This window comes from Hylobates moloch, unplaced genomic scaffold (genome assembly GCF_009828535.3).
Source record: "Hylobates moloch isolate HMO894 unplaced genomic scaffold, HMol_V3 SCAFFOLD_3, whole genome shotgun sequence".
Lineage (NCBI taxonomy): Eukaryota > Metazoa > Chordata > Mammalia > Primates > Hylobatidae > Hylobates > Hylobates moloch.
Genome location: NW_026652278.1, coordinates 110,597,723 through 110,615,497, shown reverse-complemented (window position 1 = coordinate 110,615,497; position 17,775 = coordinate 110,597,723). Strand labels below are relative to the sequence as shown.

Here is a 17,775-nt window from a genome sequence, read left to right as displayed (position 1 = left end):
TACAAATTCTGGGGTTTACCTGCCAAAATCTACTTGATCCAAGAACACAATGTATGTATGGAACATGTATGCTTTTTGCATTTTGGTTTCTATTAGTAATCTCTTAGGATGCTCACTTCATCCAGTGAAATTCTGGGCATGTACGGGCAGGAGTTATGCCCACACTTTTGAGTCTTTGGTTCAGTGGTTCCCAAGTCTAACTGTGGATCTGAACCACCTATGATCCTACACCAGCTGTATTAATTTATATTCTCAGAGATTGTATGGCTTGGACATTTATATTTTTTAAAGTGGTATAGGTGATTCTGATGAATAGCCAGCATTAACAAGAACATTGGATTTTCATGGGGTTTTTATATGAAATAGAAACTTGTTTTGATAGTTTTGTTACAATATGGTAATTGGTAAGATCTCTTTTTAATTTCAGTAAGTTAGGGATGAGAGTGTATGTTCGTGGACATGAATGTCTTTCAAAATTACTCATTCAGTATATATTTATTAAGCGCTTTCTCTGTGCCAAGCACTTTGCTGGGTGCTAAGGATACAATAGTGATCATGGCATGGTCCTTGCCCTTGAGAAGCCTTTAATTAAGTCCTAGAAACTGTTACATATGCATTGAGAGTGTTCAAAAGGATTGGCTAGCTTTCAGGAGAGCAGAGGATTAAGAGGAGCCTCCTAGGAGATCTCTGACTTGATCAGGACAAAATCAGGTTTTGCCATATTAGGATAGAGGGGATGAGAGAAACAACATTGCACATAGTTTGGATAATGACGTGGGTTTGTAAGACAGCTCTTCAAACGGTTTAAATGACAGGAGCACAGGGGCCAGGCTGGTATCAGAGAGGGGAACAAGGACCAGTTCTTAGATGGATTTGCGTATCATTTAAGGAATTTGAATTTCACATAGATTGGGGATCCCTTGAAGGGTACTCAGAAGGAGTTATATTATCAGGCAGAAACATCACTCTGGCGGCAGCATGAGGGATGGGTTGAAAAATTTAAAACTTGAAGCAGCAAGTCCATTCAGGCGACTACTGCAATAGTCTTGGCATGAAATGACACATTAAGGCAAGATTGCCCAGGGCTTTAACATTGATATTATTTTAAAAATAAATTGCCTTTGCTAGTAATGTCCTGTTTCTTTGCTTACTGGCTGAAGACTCAATTTTTATAGATAATGTGGAATAGATTTATACAGCCAGTTTAGCTGCAAAGATTATTTTAGCCAAGCGTCACAGCTGTTTCTTACAGAATGGAAAATATTGTCGCAATAAGACTTAAAACAGAGTGAAATCCTGTCTCAAAAAAAAAAAAAAAAAAGATAAAAACCAAACAGGTCAAAGTACTTTAAATAATATATTTAACATAGTGTATCTAAAATATTATCATTGCAAAATGTAACTAATAGAAAAGTTGAGATATTTAATATTCTTATTATCTATAGGGACAATATTTTAGTTTTTTTCATACTAAGTATTCAAACTTCTGTGTATTTTGTACTTTCAGCACATCTCAATTCAGACTAACAATATTTCAAGTGCTGCAATAACCATGGTTAGCTAGTGGCTACCATATCGGGCACTACAACTCTAGATAATTTCTTAAATTCTATTAAAAAGATAAATGCAACATTTCAGCAGTACTTTCAAGGATGTATTTACAATAATTCTTGTGGGAAAAGTGTTAAATCATTTGGGGTTTTACTTTAAATATGTGAATGTACTGTTAATAAAATTTGATGAATATACTAGTGATATTATTAGCACACAGAAAGTAGAAGTGAAAATAAGTACTTGATTTCTCTCCATGCCTATTACTTTTTACAGTTTCAGTATGTGAAATAATCCTAAATTTTACTTAAATTTTCAAGGAAGCTATAAGAGCATATACTTTAGGCACAATATATTTAAAAGCCTCTGAACTTTAAAGATATGTGATGATTTAAGATTGAGTCTTAAGAAATCACAGATTAACTATTAATATTAAAGATCAACAGTAGGTGGCTATATAAGCCAAATCATCTTTATTGCACTGTTTAGTTTTTGAGTGCTGACAGTTAATATACAAGATAGTCAAGAGTCCTACTTAAGGATTAGAATATTCAGGCATCTCATAACCTCCAGTAATTTTATAGAAGTGGGAAGTTTTATTTTAAATAGACACTAGAAAATGCCAAGCTTTTGAATACCAACTCAGTTCTAAGTTCATATTCAAGTACAGATCTTGTAAACAATAAAAGACCCAAGTTTCGGTTAAAAAAAAATTAAGGTGAAAGTTGTTACATGCATGCCTCCCCCCTTTAACAGTTAGATGCCGGCACAAAATAGGTAGAGCTGATGAAACCAGGCCTGGAGTTTTGGCAGGTAAAAGACAAGCAGGGTAGTTTTTCAAGAGTGATTGTTGTAATGGGCAGACGGTGGAATCCAAGCCAGATAATAAGGGAAGTCATAAAAGACTGAAATGAAAAAATAGCGGGGCCAAAGGATAGAAGTTCAATGGGTTTGAAGGATTTTAGAGCTGTAAAAACAGAAGGCAGAAATATGGTATGTGTGAAATCAAGATTTCAGAGGTGTGTGGTTATCTGGTGAATACAAGGTCTAGGTCTTACATTGTAAGTGGGTGGCTGAGATGAGGTGGAGAATACACGCATTGCAGATGAATAAGTCAGGGAACTACAAAGGAAAAGTTATTGGAAATTAAGTCTTAAGAACGTTATAAGTAGTGGAATGCAATGAGCATGGTGCTCTAGTCTTCTGTGAAAAAGAGGAAGTAACTAGGAGATGGGTTGTGTCATGCATTCTAGGTCAGAGGTTCTCAACTGGGGGCAGTTTGCCTAACGGAACACGTGACTATGTCTGGAGACATTTTTGGTAATCACAACTGGGGATGGAGGGTGTGTGTACCTTGTACCAGTGGCGTCTAGTGAATAGGGGCCAGGGATGCTTCTAAACACACTATAATGCACAGGACAGCCCTCACAACAGGTAATTACCTGGTCCAAAATGTTAATAGGTTCTGGGATTGAGAAACCCTGCTTTAGGTGGGTTCGGTATCAGAATTCAAGTATGATGGCTGAAAGATTGGCTGAGAACTATCCATCTGGTAAATATTGCTTCTACTTTAATGGAGTATGGAAAGTATACATTAATAATAAACATTCACTAACTTAACTAAATCAATTTTTTGCATTCCTAATTAATGGCACAACACTATTTTAGGTGTTTTAGATTAATCAGTGAACACAACAAAGATATCTCTGACCTGGAATAGCTTTGACTCAAGCAGAGAGAATAAATGTAATAAATTGTAAATTAGATAGTTTTGTTAGAAAGTGATGCTTAAAAAAGAGGAAAAGTTGAGATGAATGATATTGGGAGTGTTTGATGATGGGAGGACAAAGAAAGATGGGTTGCAATTTTAAATATGAGGGTGTCAAAGTAGGCTTCATTGAGGTGACATCTGAATAAAGATTTACAAGGGGAAAGGACAGAATGAATATATGTTGATCTGAAAGTATAGTTTGGGTTTGCATTCACTTTAGAGGAAAGGGAAGGAGTTTAAGTCCACCTTGCAAGAGTGAAGTGGATTCTACTAAGTACTTTGGGGGACACAAAGTTAGTTTCTGCCCTCACAGAACTTCATGACAAACTAACAATTCTTGGAAATAACAGAGCAACAAAAATGGCAAACACAGGACAATAATTTTGACCTATTTGTTCCTGTTTTGATCCCTTTTCATTTGGGAAATGACAGGTTAATGATTAGTCTTTATTTTCCACTCATCCTCCACATTTGCTCCTTCTTGGAGAACAGATTACATAGTGAAATGAAGACAAGAGGTTATGACAATGGGTTTGCAGTAGAGGATCAGGAATGGTCGGTCAGATAATGGAAAGGTTGAATTTACAAAAGGGGCTGATGATTTGGAAGAAAGGCTTGTATCTTCATTAGTCTTCCTTCTTGACAATCAATAATTTTCAGTATCTGAAGTAAGTCTCTCATTAGTACTCTCTGCCTCTCAGGTATGGCAACAGCACTAGGAACTATGCTGTTAGGGTTGGAGATTATCATACTCTGGTACCAGAGGAGTTTGAGGAAGAAATTGGAGTTCAACAGATTGTGATTCATCGGGAGTATCGACCCGACAGCAGTGATTACGACATAGCCCTGGTTAGATTACAAGGACCAGAAGAGCAATGTGCCAGATTCAGCAGCCACGTTTTGCCAGCCTGTTTACCACTCTGGAGAGAGAGGCCACAGAAAACAGCATCCAACTGTTACATAACAGGATGGGGTGACACAGGTAAGGCATAATCAAAAAAACAAAGCAGGGCACCTTTTTGTGTCTGGTATCATCCACATATTTGGGTGTGCAATGGGCAGTAAGATCTTACTTGGATTCAGACTTATTTGGAGAAATTTTGCTTAGTGTGAAATGCATGCATGTAATTGAGACTTATATTCTGGAGGTATTGTTGGTTCTAATGAGAACTTTAGCATAAACTGAGAACTCAGTTTAATTCAGTGAAGTATATATGAATTGATGTGCTAATGTGAAACCAGCATTAACGCAGCCTATGCTTTTTAATATACAGAATACGAAAGCCTGCACAAATGTGCTTTCTTAGGTCACCTTACTCTACAAATCCATAAATGTTATTCATTATTCCTCAGACAATTCGGTACTGAGAAATAAATTTGTAAAGGTTAAGATTGTGTCAACATTAAAAAAGCAGCTAACAACAGTACATACCAGTTAGTCATTGCTCATTTTAAACTACACTAATGCCACAACAGGGATTTTATTTTCATGACTATTACATGCTCAGTAACTGTTAAATGTTGTGATGGTTATCTGGAATGCCACTAATCAGGTGTTTGGTCTGAGTAGGACGAGCCTATTCAAGAACACTACAACAAGCAGCCATTCCCTTACTTCCTAAGAGGTTTTGTGAAGAACGTTATAAGGGTCGGTTTACAGGGAGAATGCTCTGTGCTGGAAACCTCCATGAACACAAACGCGTGGACAGCTGCCAGGGAGACAGCGGAGGACCACTCATGTGTGAACGGCCCGGAGAGAGCTGGGTGGTGTATGGGGTGACCTCCTGGGGGCATGGCTGTGGAGTCAAGGATTCTCCTGGTGTTTATACCAAAGTGTCAGCCTTTGTACCTTGGATAAAAAGTGTCACCAAACTGTAATTCTTCATGGAAACTTCAAAGCAGCATTTAAACAAACAAATGGAAAACTTCGAACCCCCACTATTAGCACTCAGCAGAGATGACAACAAATGGCGAGATCCATGTTTTTGCTTTGTGTTGTGGTAAAAAATTGTGTATCCCCTGCTGCTTTTGAGAAATTTGAACATTTTCAGAAACCTCAGTGTAGTGGAAGTAATAATCCTTAAATGAACATTGTCGTCTACCCTAATTTCACTGGAGTGACTTATTCTAAGCCTCATCTATCCCTATTTCTGAAAATCATTCTATGCTGATTTCACAAAAGATCATTTTTACATTTGAATTGAGAGCCCCTTATAATTGAATCAACGGTGTCTGAATTCATATTAAGTACCCGCATTTGACATAAATGCGGTACCCTTTACTACACTCATAAGAGTGGCATATTTATGCTTAGATCTTTTCAAAAGACTTGACAAGAAATCTTCATTCTCTGTAGCCTTTGTCAAGTGAGGAAATCAATGGTTAAGGAATTCCACTATAAACTTTTAGGCCTGAATAGGAGTAGTAAGCCTCAAGGACATTTGCCTGTCACAATATATTCTCAAAGCGATCTGATATTTGGAAACAAGTATCCTTGTTGAGTACCAAGTGCTACAGAAACCATAAGATAAAAATACTTTCTACCTACAGTGTATAAACTAGCAAAATTTGAAAGGATTTCTGGTAACTAAATGCCAGTTGGACATACAACCTAGTTTATCCAACACATTAACATACCTACTATATTTGCTTTTAACAAGTACCTCATCATAGTCCACATTCCCCGACCTTGATGTAAGAGTGCCATCTACTGACACTTCCTTGTAACTGACTTATACCTGCAGGTTTTCCCAAGACCAACCTGATACAATCCAATCTTAAAACATACTAGTCAAAATGCTTTCCCGGCCTACACATTGAAAAGTTCTAATACATACAGCAGTTATAACATATGCCAGGCACTGCATTAGGCAGCTTTGCACATCACTGACAATTTGCAAAAGGCCAGTAGATCTTATAGTAGCAGCCCTTGTTTTCAAATGGGGGAAAACAGGCTTGCCTCAAAGTGAGACCAGTTGGTGAAACACTGATTCCAAACTCCAGAAAAAATGCTGGATTTTTTCCCCATGGTTCTCCTACCTAAATGATTGGTTTCCCTCTGGCTATTTCTCTAAGAGTTAAGGGATAGCTGCTTAACTATGCACCTTTACAGAACATTCTTAGCAATAATGCTCAAATTTAAAAGGCACACTCAAGATACTTCAATGTCATGGATCCTTCCCCAGGTCCCAGTAGTATAAATATAGGTTAGCATGAACTTTCGAATTGTTTTAAGTAATCCTCTTGAATGCCAGTCATTAAAGGACTTTGCCCTTCTACATCAAATTACATCCTTTTCACAAATCCCCATTTCTGTAATAACTGGTGCAAACCTAAAGGTGCTTTATAGTTTTACTACTTTGCAGATTTGCGACGCTGCATGTAATGCAGAAGAGCGTTAAAAACTTTTGTAAAAACTCATGATTTTGATAAAACTTTTAAAGCAGCGTTTATATGTAAATAGAGCTACATATGGCACACACTTGCACAAGGGCTTCAGAAAAACGTGCAATATAGGTGAGAAAAATGTCTATTGAAACTTTCTCACAGGCTGCCCTTATAATTAAACTACAGTGCTGGAGCAAGCAACATCTATGTTTCAAGTAGATCAGGGACTGGCAAACCTAAAAGGCAGCAAACAGCCTGCAGTTTGCTCAATCCTTAAGAATACATGGTTCATACAACATGCTTTTACTATAACCAACTGTTTTAAGTATGACTTTTGAAAGATAAAAGTGTTCTGTGCATATTTGTGTAAATAAATACATAACTTTTCACCTTGTATAGCTGCCTTAAATTTTTGCATGGTTTAAAAAGACTGCTCTCTCCCTTGGGGGTAACCTAGTAATTTTTATATTTTACATTTTTCACAAAGGCTGCAATAACCTTAGAACTGTACGCATTCACACTACTTCCACATGAGCGTGTAACACTAAATAGGAGGTATTATGCTATTAACTACCTTTCCGTCTATTAATCACTCAGTCAAGGAACAATGAGTAGCCACATGAATTAAGCATTTTATTTAATTATCACGGACCACCTTAAATATTACTTTAAAAAATTCAGGCCTGTATTTAAAATACGTGTCCTGATAACTTCCAGGACATTATTCGGAACACCTGTTTCCCCAACTACGATAAGTCCATTGCCGGATGCTGAATAAACTTCGCCCATTACCACTTTGGATTTCTTGATAGTCTGCAAGAGAAAAAAAACAGTATAAAACTCCGAGCTGTGTACTTACCTCACTGTTTTGAGATCTTATCAGCTAATTCAGTTGGTTGTTAACTCTTAAACTACAAAGACAGCAAAACGGGCCAACTTTAGCTTTCCAACGTCCTGGCGCTAAGGCGTTTCAGATTAACTCAAGAATATGAAAAAAGAAATATACTTTATGTTTCCATCATCCATCGTAATGTGTTCAGCTTAGCTTCCTAGAAACATTTGAATAACGGTTTAGAAAAGTTTGCCCAATAACCCGGCACCCTCTAGGTTTTTAACAGTGAATAATGTTACTTGTGCAAGTCAGAATCTGATACCAATTAAATGGTGACAGCTTTGCCAATAAACAAGAATATGCTCTTCCATGGCTAGGAAGGGAGACTGCCACGGCTGACAGGTCCCAAAGATACATGGAGATTCACAATCCAGAATTAACCAGCAAGCAAACTGCTACAGGTTATTACTCACCATCTGGCTCAAACTGACGGTTCTCGGGGTGCCATGGCACAGGAGCGACAGAGTAGACTCAAGATGGCCACATGACACCGACGGCGAAACAGGCTTCACCGGAGTCCCCGAGTGCACGGAACGTTTCCCCGAGGGCCCACGGCCCACGCACGCCGGGGTTCAGGGTCCAGGGCTGCACGTGGCCGCCCCGCGACCTGATGAGCACTCCAGTGCGCGCATGCTTGAAAACTTAAGGGTTTCCAAAGCCGCCCCCGACCTACCAGTATCCTGACTGCGCTGCCTTTTAGGTAAGGCAGTAAGTTTCGGCCCAATTATCATTTTAACTTACGAAAGACAACTGCGTACCATCACCTAACCCCGACGCTTCCCGAATGTGAAAGGCCGAGGCCTTCGGCACACGCTCTCTTATAGAACTGATGACGCTATTCCGGGGGAAGCACCGCGAGGGGCGGAGCCTATGTTGTTTCACTCCCCGCCCCGCCTAGCCCCGCCTAGCCCCGCCTAGCCCCGCCTAGCCCCGCCTAGCCCCGCCTAGCCCCGCCTAGCCCCGCCTAGCCCCGCCTAGCCCCGCCTAGCCCCGCCTAGCCCCGCCTAGCCCCGCCTGGCGCCGCCGCGGCTCCACCTGTTCCTTCGGCCACCCCCTCCGCGGCTCTTTTCCCCTCTTCCCCGCCCGTGGTCCACGTCTGAGCGGGTCTCCTGGCTCCGGTTCCAGACGCATGCGCACATACGAGAGCCAAAAGGTTCTCGCGATAGGGAAACATCCTGACGCTTACCGGTGTAGGTCACGAAAGCGAGAGGGATTTTTTTTGGTGTTTCCTGTTTAGAATACTTATTTTAGACAGTATTAGAAAAAGGGGCCGAACGCGGTGGCTCACGTCTGTGATCCCAGAACTTTGGGAGGCCGAGGCGGGCGGATCACTTGCGGTCAGGAGTTGGAGACCAGCCTGGCCAACATGGCGAAACCCCGTCTCTACTAAAGATACAAAAATGTGAACGCCTGTAGTCCCGGCTACTCGGGAGATTGAGGTGGGAGAATCGCTTGAGCCCGGGAGGTGGAGGTTATGGTGAGCTGAGATCGCGCCACTGCATTCCAGCCTGGGCGACAGAGCGAGTTTCCGTCTCAAAAAAATGAAAGGATGTTAGACCCGATGAGCCCAGGAGACACCCGGTTTCCTGCGCGTGTGCACGTTTCCCATGTTGCAGTCTGACCCTGACCCGCAGTTCGTTGCCCACATCTGGCCGCTCTTGGACTCTTAATTCCTGAAAGCGGAACGCCTAAGTCTTACCCGCTGTACATTGCCTGGAGGATGCAATGAAATAGAGCTATCGCCATTGTAAAGTGGAATTTCCAACCTTTAGGAATAGTTTTGTTAGACACGTGCTTTTAAAAGAACACTGAATTTCTTTTCTGTTTTCGTTTTCCTCCTGTATGAAACAAACCAGGTGAAGTTTTTACTTAGTGCTGGACCATTTGGAGCAGCACACTGTAGCAATTGCTGTTAAGGAAAAAGGTATCAAGACGAGTGAATAAAGCACAGTGGAGATCTACAAAAACATGAAGTCATTACATACTTTTGGGGGGCAAAGATTTAATTAGAGCAGTAGCTGCCATTCGGGTTGGAATGGACAAGCTTATAGGAGACACATTTTTATTTGAGACAGTAGAGCTGCTTCTAAGGCTCACCATATTTCACCCTATCTTACTTTGTCTTCTTACTTCACTCACTTCATTCCACTAATGAACCGAAAAGATAACAAGGCTTGCATACTGAATCACAGGAGGGAGTTCTGCCAAGTTACATTTTATTTAAATCTAAATAATTATCTGTATTAGTTTTCTAGGACTCTCATAACAAAATACCGCAGACCGGGTGGCTTAAACAACAGAAACTTGTCACAGTTCTGTAGGTTGGAAGTCTGAGATGAAGGTGTCATTAGATTGTTTCTTCTGAGGCCTCTCTCCTTGGCTTGTGTATGGCAGTCTTTTCCCTGTGTCTTCATATCGTTTTCTTTTTGAACCTGTCTGTCTCAATTGCCTCTTCTTAAAAGGACACTGGCCGAATTGGATTAGGGCCCACCCTAATGAACTCGTTTAACCTTAATTACCTGTTTAGAGACCCCATCTCCAAATACAGTCATATTCAGAGGTACTGGGGGTAAGGGCTTCTACATATGAGTTTTGGGAAACACAGTTTGGCCCAAAACACCATTCATTTATGCTAACGTAAAAAGTCTGATTGAAGATTTGAAATTAATGTTTCCATTGGCTTAAGGTGTTAGAACACCAATGAACATGAATGACAGCATGTGTGCATGCACGCTTGTGTGCACCCGTGTGTCCTGGTCTTTGACTAGAACTTTGTGTTTTGTGTGAAACAGGACTCTAGAAAATCTGTTCTTTTCTACCCCCATATTTTATGATCTTTTCTCCATCTTGACTACATTCTCATCTATTTTTATCTGTCAAAATTCTACTCAGCTTTCAGTGCTTTGCTTAAATATCGCTTGTTCTATGAAAATTTTCATTACTTCAACTGAATTTGGTTTTTTCCTTTTTTTTAACATACTATAGTACCTAACTCACATTTTTCTTGTGGTGTCTTTATTGTAAATTGTGGTGAAGGACTATGTCTAATTCTTATTTAAAGTGCCTACCAGAATGACTTTCATTATATGAACAGTCAGTTGCATTACCGAATGCTTTGAAATACTCAGTATGTTTCTGAAATCAAAAAGGTTTTATGTTTACTTTAAAAAGCCATTTCTCTCCAGGAGATGGAGTTTAATTCCCCTTTCTGATCCCAGCACCAACTTTATTGTGGGCTGTGCTCAGTAACTTGCTTTCAAAGGGTAGAGTAAGGAAAGAGGAGAAAGCTGAGCTTTGGTGAAAAGTGGCACACATTACAGATTCCAGGTGATCAATATTTAACATCAGTGGTATGGCATGTTGATAATGTGTACTCTGTTACCATGTAATGAGGATACTTCACCTCCATGTTTTTCTTCCTCAAAGCCCATACCCTAGACTAACCATGAGGAAAATGTCACACAAAACCAAATTGATGTACATTTTACAAATTACCTAATACTACTCAAAAACAAGAAAAGTCAGAGAAACTATTATACCAGAGAAAATGATACGTAATGACTAAATGTAATGTGGTATCCTGGCTGGGATCTCCAGCAGAAAAAGGACATTAATGGAAAACTAGTGAATCTGAATAAAGTGTGGAATTTAGGTAATAGTGCCAATATTGATTTCTTTATTGTGACAGATATACCATGGTATTGTAAGATATTAATGGTAGGGGAAGTTGGATGAGGGGTGTGGGGGGACTCCATTTTTGCAAATTTTCTGTAAATGTAAAACAAAGTTTAACTTAAAAAAGCAATTATAACCTTACAGTCTATTATACTTTCATTTTAAGACAAAGTAGTGATTTAGTAGTGGTTTCTATCTACTTTAGTGTGAAATTTGTGGCTGAGATGACAGTATTTCTAAGTTTGACTTGAGATCAAACCCAGTGAATGTAGCTGTATTCAAACCAAGGCTTTGAGCCTTAGGATATTCAGGAGAGACAATGTGGTAACGAATAGAAGAATTAAAAATTGGTTGGTAAATAAAGATTGGCTTAAGGATTTTATTTTATGTATTTATTTATTTAGAAACATTCTTGCTCTGTTGCCTAGCCTGGAGTGCAGTGGCATGATCTTGGCTCAGTGCAACCTCCACCTCCTAGGCTCAAGCGAGCCTCCTGCTAAGCGTGTGCCACCACTTGGCTAATTTTTTTTTAAGATTTTTTTTTTTTGAAAGACAAGCCCTCACTATATGGCCCAGGGTGATCTCCTGTGCTCCTGGGCTCAAGTAATCCTCTTTCCTCGGCCTCCCAAAGTGCTAGGATTGCAGGTGCAAGCCACTGTGCCCAGCCTAAGGATTTTAAAGATAGAGTGCAAGGTGAACCTGTTAGAACTGATCAAATGATGGCTAGGTAACATTTCAGTTCTGCTTTTGGTACATGGAGTGGACAGTTCATTATAGAATATTTATTCTTCAACAATGCTTTTCCCTGCACTGTATCTTTTTTCCTTTTGTGGTTTAGTGTTGAAACTGGTAGTCATCAGAAAAACAAATTTAACATAGAATGGCACATCTGTCATATGAATGCTGAGATGAATAGGAGAAAATATAGTGAGGAAATAACCCATGGACTTATTTCCATCTTAAAACACTTAGGAAATCTAAACTTCCAGTGTATACTAGCAGTGTGATACTTCTGCTATAAAAATTGGTTTTGCTGCAGTAATAAAAGTATAGCGTATTGCAGTATGATCTAGTGTTAAAAAAAAAAAGCATAGTGTCCAAAAGAGAGGAGATGGACGTTCCCTCCTATCTATATTAAAATATTCTTGTCAGATCTGAACATCTTGTTCAGTTGTTAAACATTTACTAGACTCCAGCAAATGTTTATTGAGCAGACATGGCCTTTGCCTCAAGACTTGAGAATATAACTGAGTAACTTATAGTCAGTGCCATTACAATGTTTTCCAAATCATTCAACGTTCAAAGCAAAGAAATTAGTTTTTATTTTTCCCTATCCTCTATTTTCAGTATTTGATATATTTTTGTATCAACCATTGTATTAGTTATCGATTGCTGTATATCAAATTAGCCTAAAGCCTAGTAGCTTAAAAAAAAAAGAAGCACTTACTATCTCAAATACTTTTTGTGGGTCAGGAATCTAAGAGCAGCTTAACTGGCTCAGTGTCTCTTGTGAGGTTGCAGTCAGGATGTTGACTGGGGTTGCAGCCATCTGAAGGCTTGACTGAGGCTGGTATGGCAGGATTCTCTTTCAAGGTGGCTCATTCACAGACCCGACAAGTTAATGCTCATTGTTGACAGGAAGCCTCAGTTCCTCAGCATGTGAATCTCTCCATAGGGCTGCTTGACGGTCCTCATGATTCTCATGGCAGATGGCTTTCCTCAGAGTGAGTGACTCAAGAGAGGAAGCCCCAGTGCTTTTTATTATGGCCTAGTCTAGAAAGTTACACACCATCACTTGTTAGAAGTTAGTTATTAATGCCAACTCACATTCAAAGGGAGGGAAATTAGCCCCATCTTGAGGGGAGTATAAAATTTTGTTGACATATTCTACAAGTGTCACAGTCAGGATGGATGAAGTTGTGCTGCAGTTACAAAAGATCCAAAATCTCTGTGGCTTAAAACAACAGAGGTTTGTTTCTTGTCATGCTTATGTTCATTTTAGAGACCAGGCTAATGAGGCCTTCACCATTTGTAATGGTTCTAGGCAACATAAAGGGAGAAGGGAAAACAGTCATTATGTTCTTAAAGGATTCCATTCTGATGTGACATATGTTACATTGACTCATATTTATGGACTAAAGCAAGTTCCATGACCACACCTAACTCCAAAAGCCTGGGGAAATGGAATCCTACTGTGTGCTTAGAAGGAAGATAATCAGAAGCACTTCAATATATTATTATAGCACTAATGATTTCTACAGTGGCCAAGTTGCAACTGTTTACATTATTTTTATGGTTACCTTTTCTCTATTGTTATATTGTATATTAGTCTGATCTCACATTGCTATAATGAACTACCTGAGACTGGGTAATTTGTAAAGAAAAGAAGTTTAATTGGCTCATGGTTCCACAGTCTGTACAAGAAGCATGGCTGGGGAGGCCTCAGGAAACATTCAGTCATGGCGGAAGGGGAAGCAAGCACATCCTACATGGGCAGAAAAGGAGGAAGAGAGAGCAGAGGGAGGTGCTACACACTTTTAAATAACCAGATCTTATGAAAACTCACTATCACAAGAACACCAAGGGGGAATCAATGATCCAATCACCCCCCACCAGGCCTCTCCGCCAACAATGGGGATTACAGTTCAACACTGGGCAGGGACACAAATCCAAATCCAAATCATATCACACTGCTAATCTAAGAAAATATGTCTGAGCTGTCTCCCTGCATTTCTAATTCTCTCTTCCAATCAACTGAGTATATTATTGAAAGATTAAATTTCCTGAAATATTTTCTACATGTTAAACACTTGTTATAGAAAGTGTAATGACTTTCCTACTGATTATCAGGTAAAATTCCTCATCCCAGGCCAACATACAGTATATGTTACACTAAGCATGCTCATTCCTATTTTTGTTCATGCTATTTCATAGAATAGAATATTCTACCCATTCTTCCTACCCATCCTTTAAGATGCATCTCAGTTCTTATTATTTTTTGTAGTAATCTTTCTTTTAGAACATTAGAAAATGTTGGTCTCATCTCATTTTTGCCATCCTTAATACTTATTCTTTGTACTGTACCTTAAAAAAAATTCTCATCAATAAATAGTGAGTTTCTACTATATGCCAGGTCCTGTCATAGATGCTATGGCTAGAAAAAGTAAACAAAATAGAATTTAAAAAAATTTCATGGAGCTTACATTTAGTGGCAGAAAACAGATGCAAATAAGAGTATTAGAGTTCTAAAGAAAAAAAAAAAGAAAAAAAAAGTATTAGAGTTCTATCAGAATCAGAACTACTAGGAAATACATATGATTAAAATCATATATGTAGAATCTGACCTTACACAATTGTGGAGTGGAGGGACCAAGGAAAATCAGCATCTACAAGAATGAGCTGTAATCCATGAGAATGAACTAGAATCAGGACTAATCTCTTCCTGGTTTCAAGGGTTTAGCTTTGATGATGGGGGTGATCTGCAAGAGAAGCTGATGCCCTTTGTCACAGACTTAGGGGTTGTTGAAGCTGAAACAGAAGATCTGGGATGACTGAAGAAGCTATAGATCTGGCTACTGCTCCACACTTACAAGACGGTTAGTAGATAAGTGATAACTTGCACGATCTGCAACATTGCCTAATGCCCCACACTGACCTACCAAGTGTAAAAAGTGTATGCTGCTTTACTTTCATTTACCAAGTTTCATACAAAATGTCTCCTGTGGCCTTTTTGAACCTGGAATTATTCAGGGAAGGGAAGGGAAATGTAGGACTAGCTTAGCTAAACTAAAGTAGAAGCCAATCACAATATGTAAATTATATGGTATGTTAAAGTCAGTAAGTGCTGTGGAGAAAAACAGATCACAGAAGATGAGAAGTGTTTGGAAGGTAGGAATTATAATTTTAAAAAGGTGTTCAGGGGAAATGTCATTCAGAAAGTGACATTAGGTCAACAATTTGAAGAACATGAGAGAGCAAAACATGCAGACATTTGGAAGAGGAATATTCGAAGCAACCAATGCTTTCTCAGTGGGACCATAGTTGATACAGTAGGCCAAGTTCCCAGTGACCCCACCTCATGTTACTCCTTCTTTTATGTAATCTCTTGAATGGCAAAGTGGTGAAATGTGAGACCAGGTATAAAAACCTGACTTGTGTTTTGCTACCACTTCCTCTTGTGCCTTTCTGTATTGCTTGCTTTGATCTAGCAAGCTGCTATGTTGGAGAGGCCCATGTGGCAAGAAACAGAGAGTTGCCTCTGGCCAACATCCCAGAAGGAACTGAGGCTATCAGACCAGTAGTCCACGAGGAATTGAATTCTGTCAACAACCATGTGAATGAGCTTGGAAGTGGATTCCTACCCAGTTGAGCCCTGAAATGACTGTAGCCCCAGCTGTTGATGGCAGCCTGGGAGGGACACTGTAGCAGAGGATCCAGCTAAGCCACACATGGATTTTTGACCTACAGAAAGTGTGTGACATAATAAATTCTGTGTAAGCTACTACATTTCGGGATAATTTGTTATGTAAGAATAGATAACTCAGCTTGGCATGTTTGAAGAATAAAATTTGGACCAGTTTGGCTGGAATTAGGTAAGCAAGTAGGAAGTGAAGTTAGAAAGGTAATGATAGGCTACCTATGGCCTTATAGGTCCATTATACAGTTTTTAGTTTTTTGGAATAAGTTGGATAGCCTTTGGAGAGTTTTGAGTAGAATGACATGATCTAACTTAGGATTTATATGTTCTCTCTCAAAGCTCTGTTTAGAAAAATTCTAGGGTAGCGATGAGAGAATGGTGTTGGGTTAGTGGTAGCAGTGAAAGAAATAAATGATTCAATTCTGGAAATGTTTTTATGGTACAGCTGACAGTATTTGCTGACAGTTTGGATATAGTAAAGTATATAAGATAAAGGGATTATAGGCTATGAGAAAAATGACTAAGGTTTTTGATTATTTGCTGAGATGAAGACTGCAGGAAGAGCAGGTTTTCTGGGAGAAGTATTTAGGAGCACAGTTTTGTATGTTATGTTTGAGATGCTTTTTAGGCATCCGAGTGGAATTGTTGAGTAGAGAGTTCAATATATGAATATGGAGGTCTGGGGATAGGTTTGGGCTGAAGAAAGAAATATGTGAATTGTCAAACTATAGATGGCATGTAAAGCCATGAGATCAGATAATTGTACCAAGGGAGGATGGATAGATAAAAAGTAGGATAAGAGGCCAGGTGCAGTGGCTCACACCTCTAATCCCATCACTTTAGGAGGTTGAGAGAGAAAACTCTTTTGAGCCTATGAATTTGAGACCAGCTTGGGCAAATGGTGAAACTCCGTCTCTACAAAAAAAAATTTTTTTTAAATTAGCCAGATGTGGTGGCACGCACTTGTAGTCCCAGCTATTTAGGAGGCTGAGGCAGGAGGATTGCTTGAGCCCACGAATTCGGGGATGCAGTGAGCTATGCTCATGTCACTGTACTCCAGCCTGAGCATGAAACCGAGATCCCATCTCTTAAAAAAAAAAAGAAAGAAAAAAAAGAAAATAGGATAAGAAACTGAGCCTTGGAGCCTGTCAATATTAATCTACCAGGAAAAACAGTAGGAACCTGGAGCCTGTCAATATTAATCTACCAGGAAAAACAGTAGGAACCTGCAAAGGATGTTGAGAAGTAATTTAAGGAGAAAAGCCAGCAGAGTGTGATACCTTAAAAGTCAAAAAAGTTTTTCAAAAGAAAATGGTCAATTGTTTATGATACAAGTAGGATGGAAGTTGAGAAATCACCATTGGATTTAGCAATATGAGGGTCACTTGGGACCTTGTTAAGAGTAGTGTCAGAGAGAACAGGAGAAGTATTGGAAATCATGGATTCAGAACACCTCTTTTGAAGAGTTACACTGTAAAGAGGAAGAAAAATGCAGCAGTATCTGGAAAGGGATGTGAGATCAAGAGTGGGTCATTTTTAAAGGATAGGAGAACTTAAAGTATGTTTGTATTCTGATGGGAAAGATCCAGTAGAAATGGAAAAATTGATGATGCAGCAGAGATTTGATGAACTGCTTAGGAAATGAGATGGGATCTAGTGCACAAAAGTAGGGGCTACCCTAAGATAATAGTTTAGGCAGTTTATCTATAGAAATAGGAGTACATGGGTACAGGTGCTCGTGGATGAGTGGGTGGGGTGAACTTTGAATGTTCTCATCTACTAATTTTTTTTTCCGGGGTAATAGGAAACCAGGCCATCAACTGAGAGTGAGAATTGGGGAGAGAGCGTTGGAAATTTGAGGAGAGAGGAAAAAATGTAATTAGGAGATGGCATCAATAAACTTGGAAAAGTAGTAGGTTTCCCTGGTCACATTAGGAGCTCACTTGAGTTCTTGTAATGAATTCAAAGTCAAATCTCTAGCATGATTGCGTATTTTCTCCTCATCATGCTCAACTGCATAGGTGCTGGTATGGAGCTGACAGGGAGCTGGAGTTAACCAAGTTGTAGTTTGCCAAGAGAGTG

The 17,775-nt window shown here is 39.4% G+C and overlaps 1 protein-coding gene, 1 long non-coding RNA gene and 1 other non-coding gene across 3 annotated transcripts in view; 1 reads left to right on the top strand and 2 right to left on the bottom strand.

The window, feature by feature from the left end:
- Positions 1-7,103, top strand: part of PRSS12 (serine protease 12) — a 74,756-nt gene extending 67,653 nt beyond the window's left edge. The window contains exons 12-13 of the mRNA XM_032146373.2: positions 4,024-4,304; positions 4,893-7,103. Coding sequence (XP_032002264.1) covers positions 4,024-4,304; positions 4,893-5,200 — 589 coding nt within the window. The 3' untranslated portion in view covers positions 5,201-7,103. The remainder of the gene's footprint in view (positions 1-4,023; positions 4,305-4,892) is intronic.
- Positions 7,104-7,321: 218 nt separating this feature from the next.
- Positions 7,322-8,483, bottom strand: LOC131383110 (uncharacterized). The gene is made up of 2 exons (XR_009212880.1): positions 8,015-8,483; positions 7,322-7,522 (listed from the first exon to the last, which is right to left on the bottom strand). It is a non-coding gene; the product is annotated as an uncharacterized LOC131383110 (long non-coding RNA).
- Positions 7,832-7,962, bottom strand: LOC116466192 (small nucleolar RNA SNORA24). Its single transcript, XR_004247431.1, has one exon. It is a non-coding gene; the product is annotated as a small nucleolar RNA SNORA24 (small nucleolar RNA).
- Positions 8,484-17,775: the final 9,292 nt, after the last annotated feature.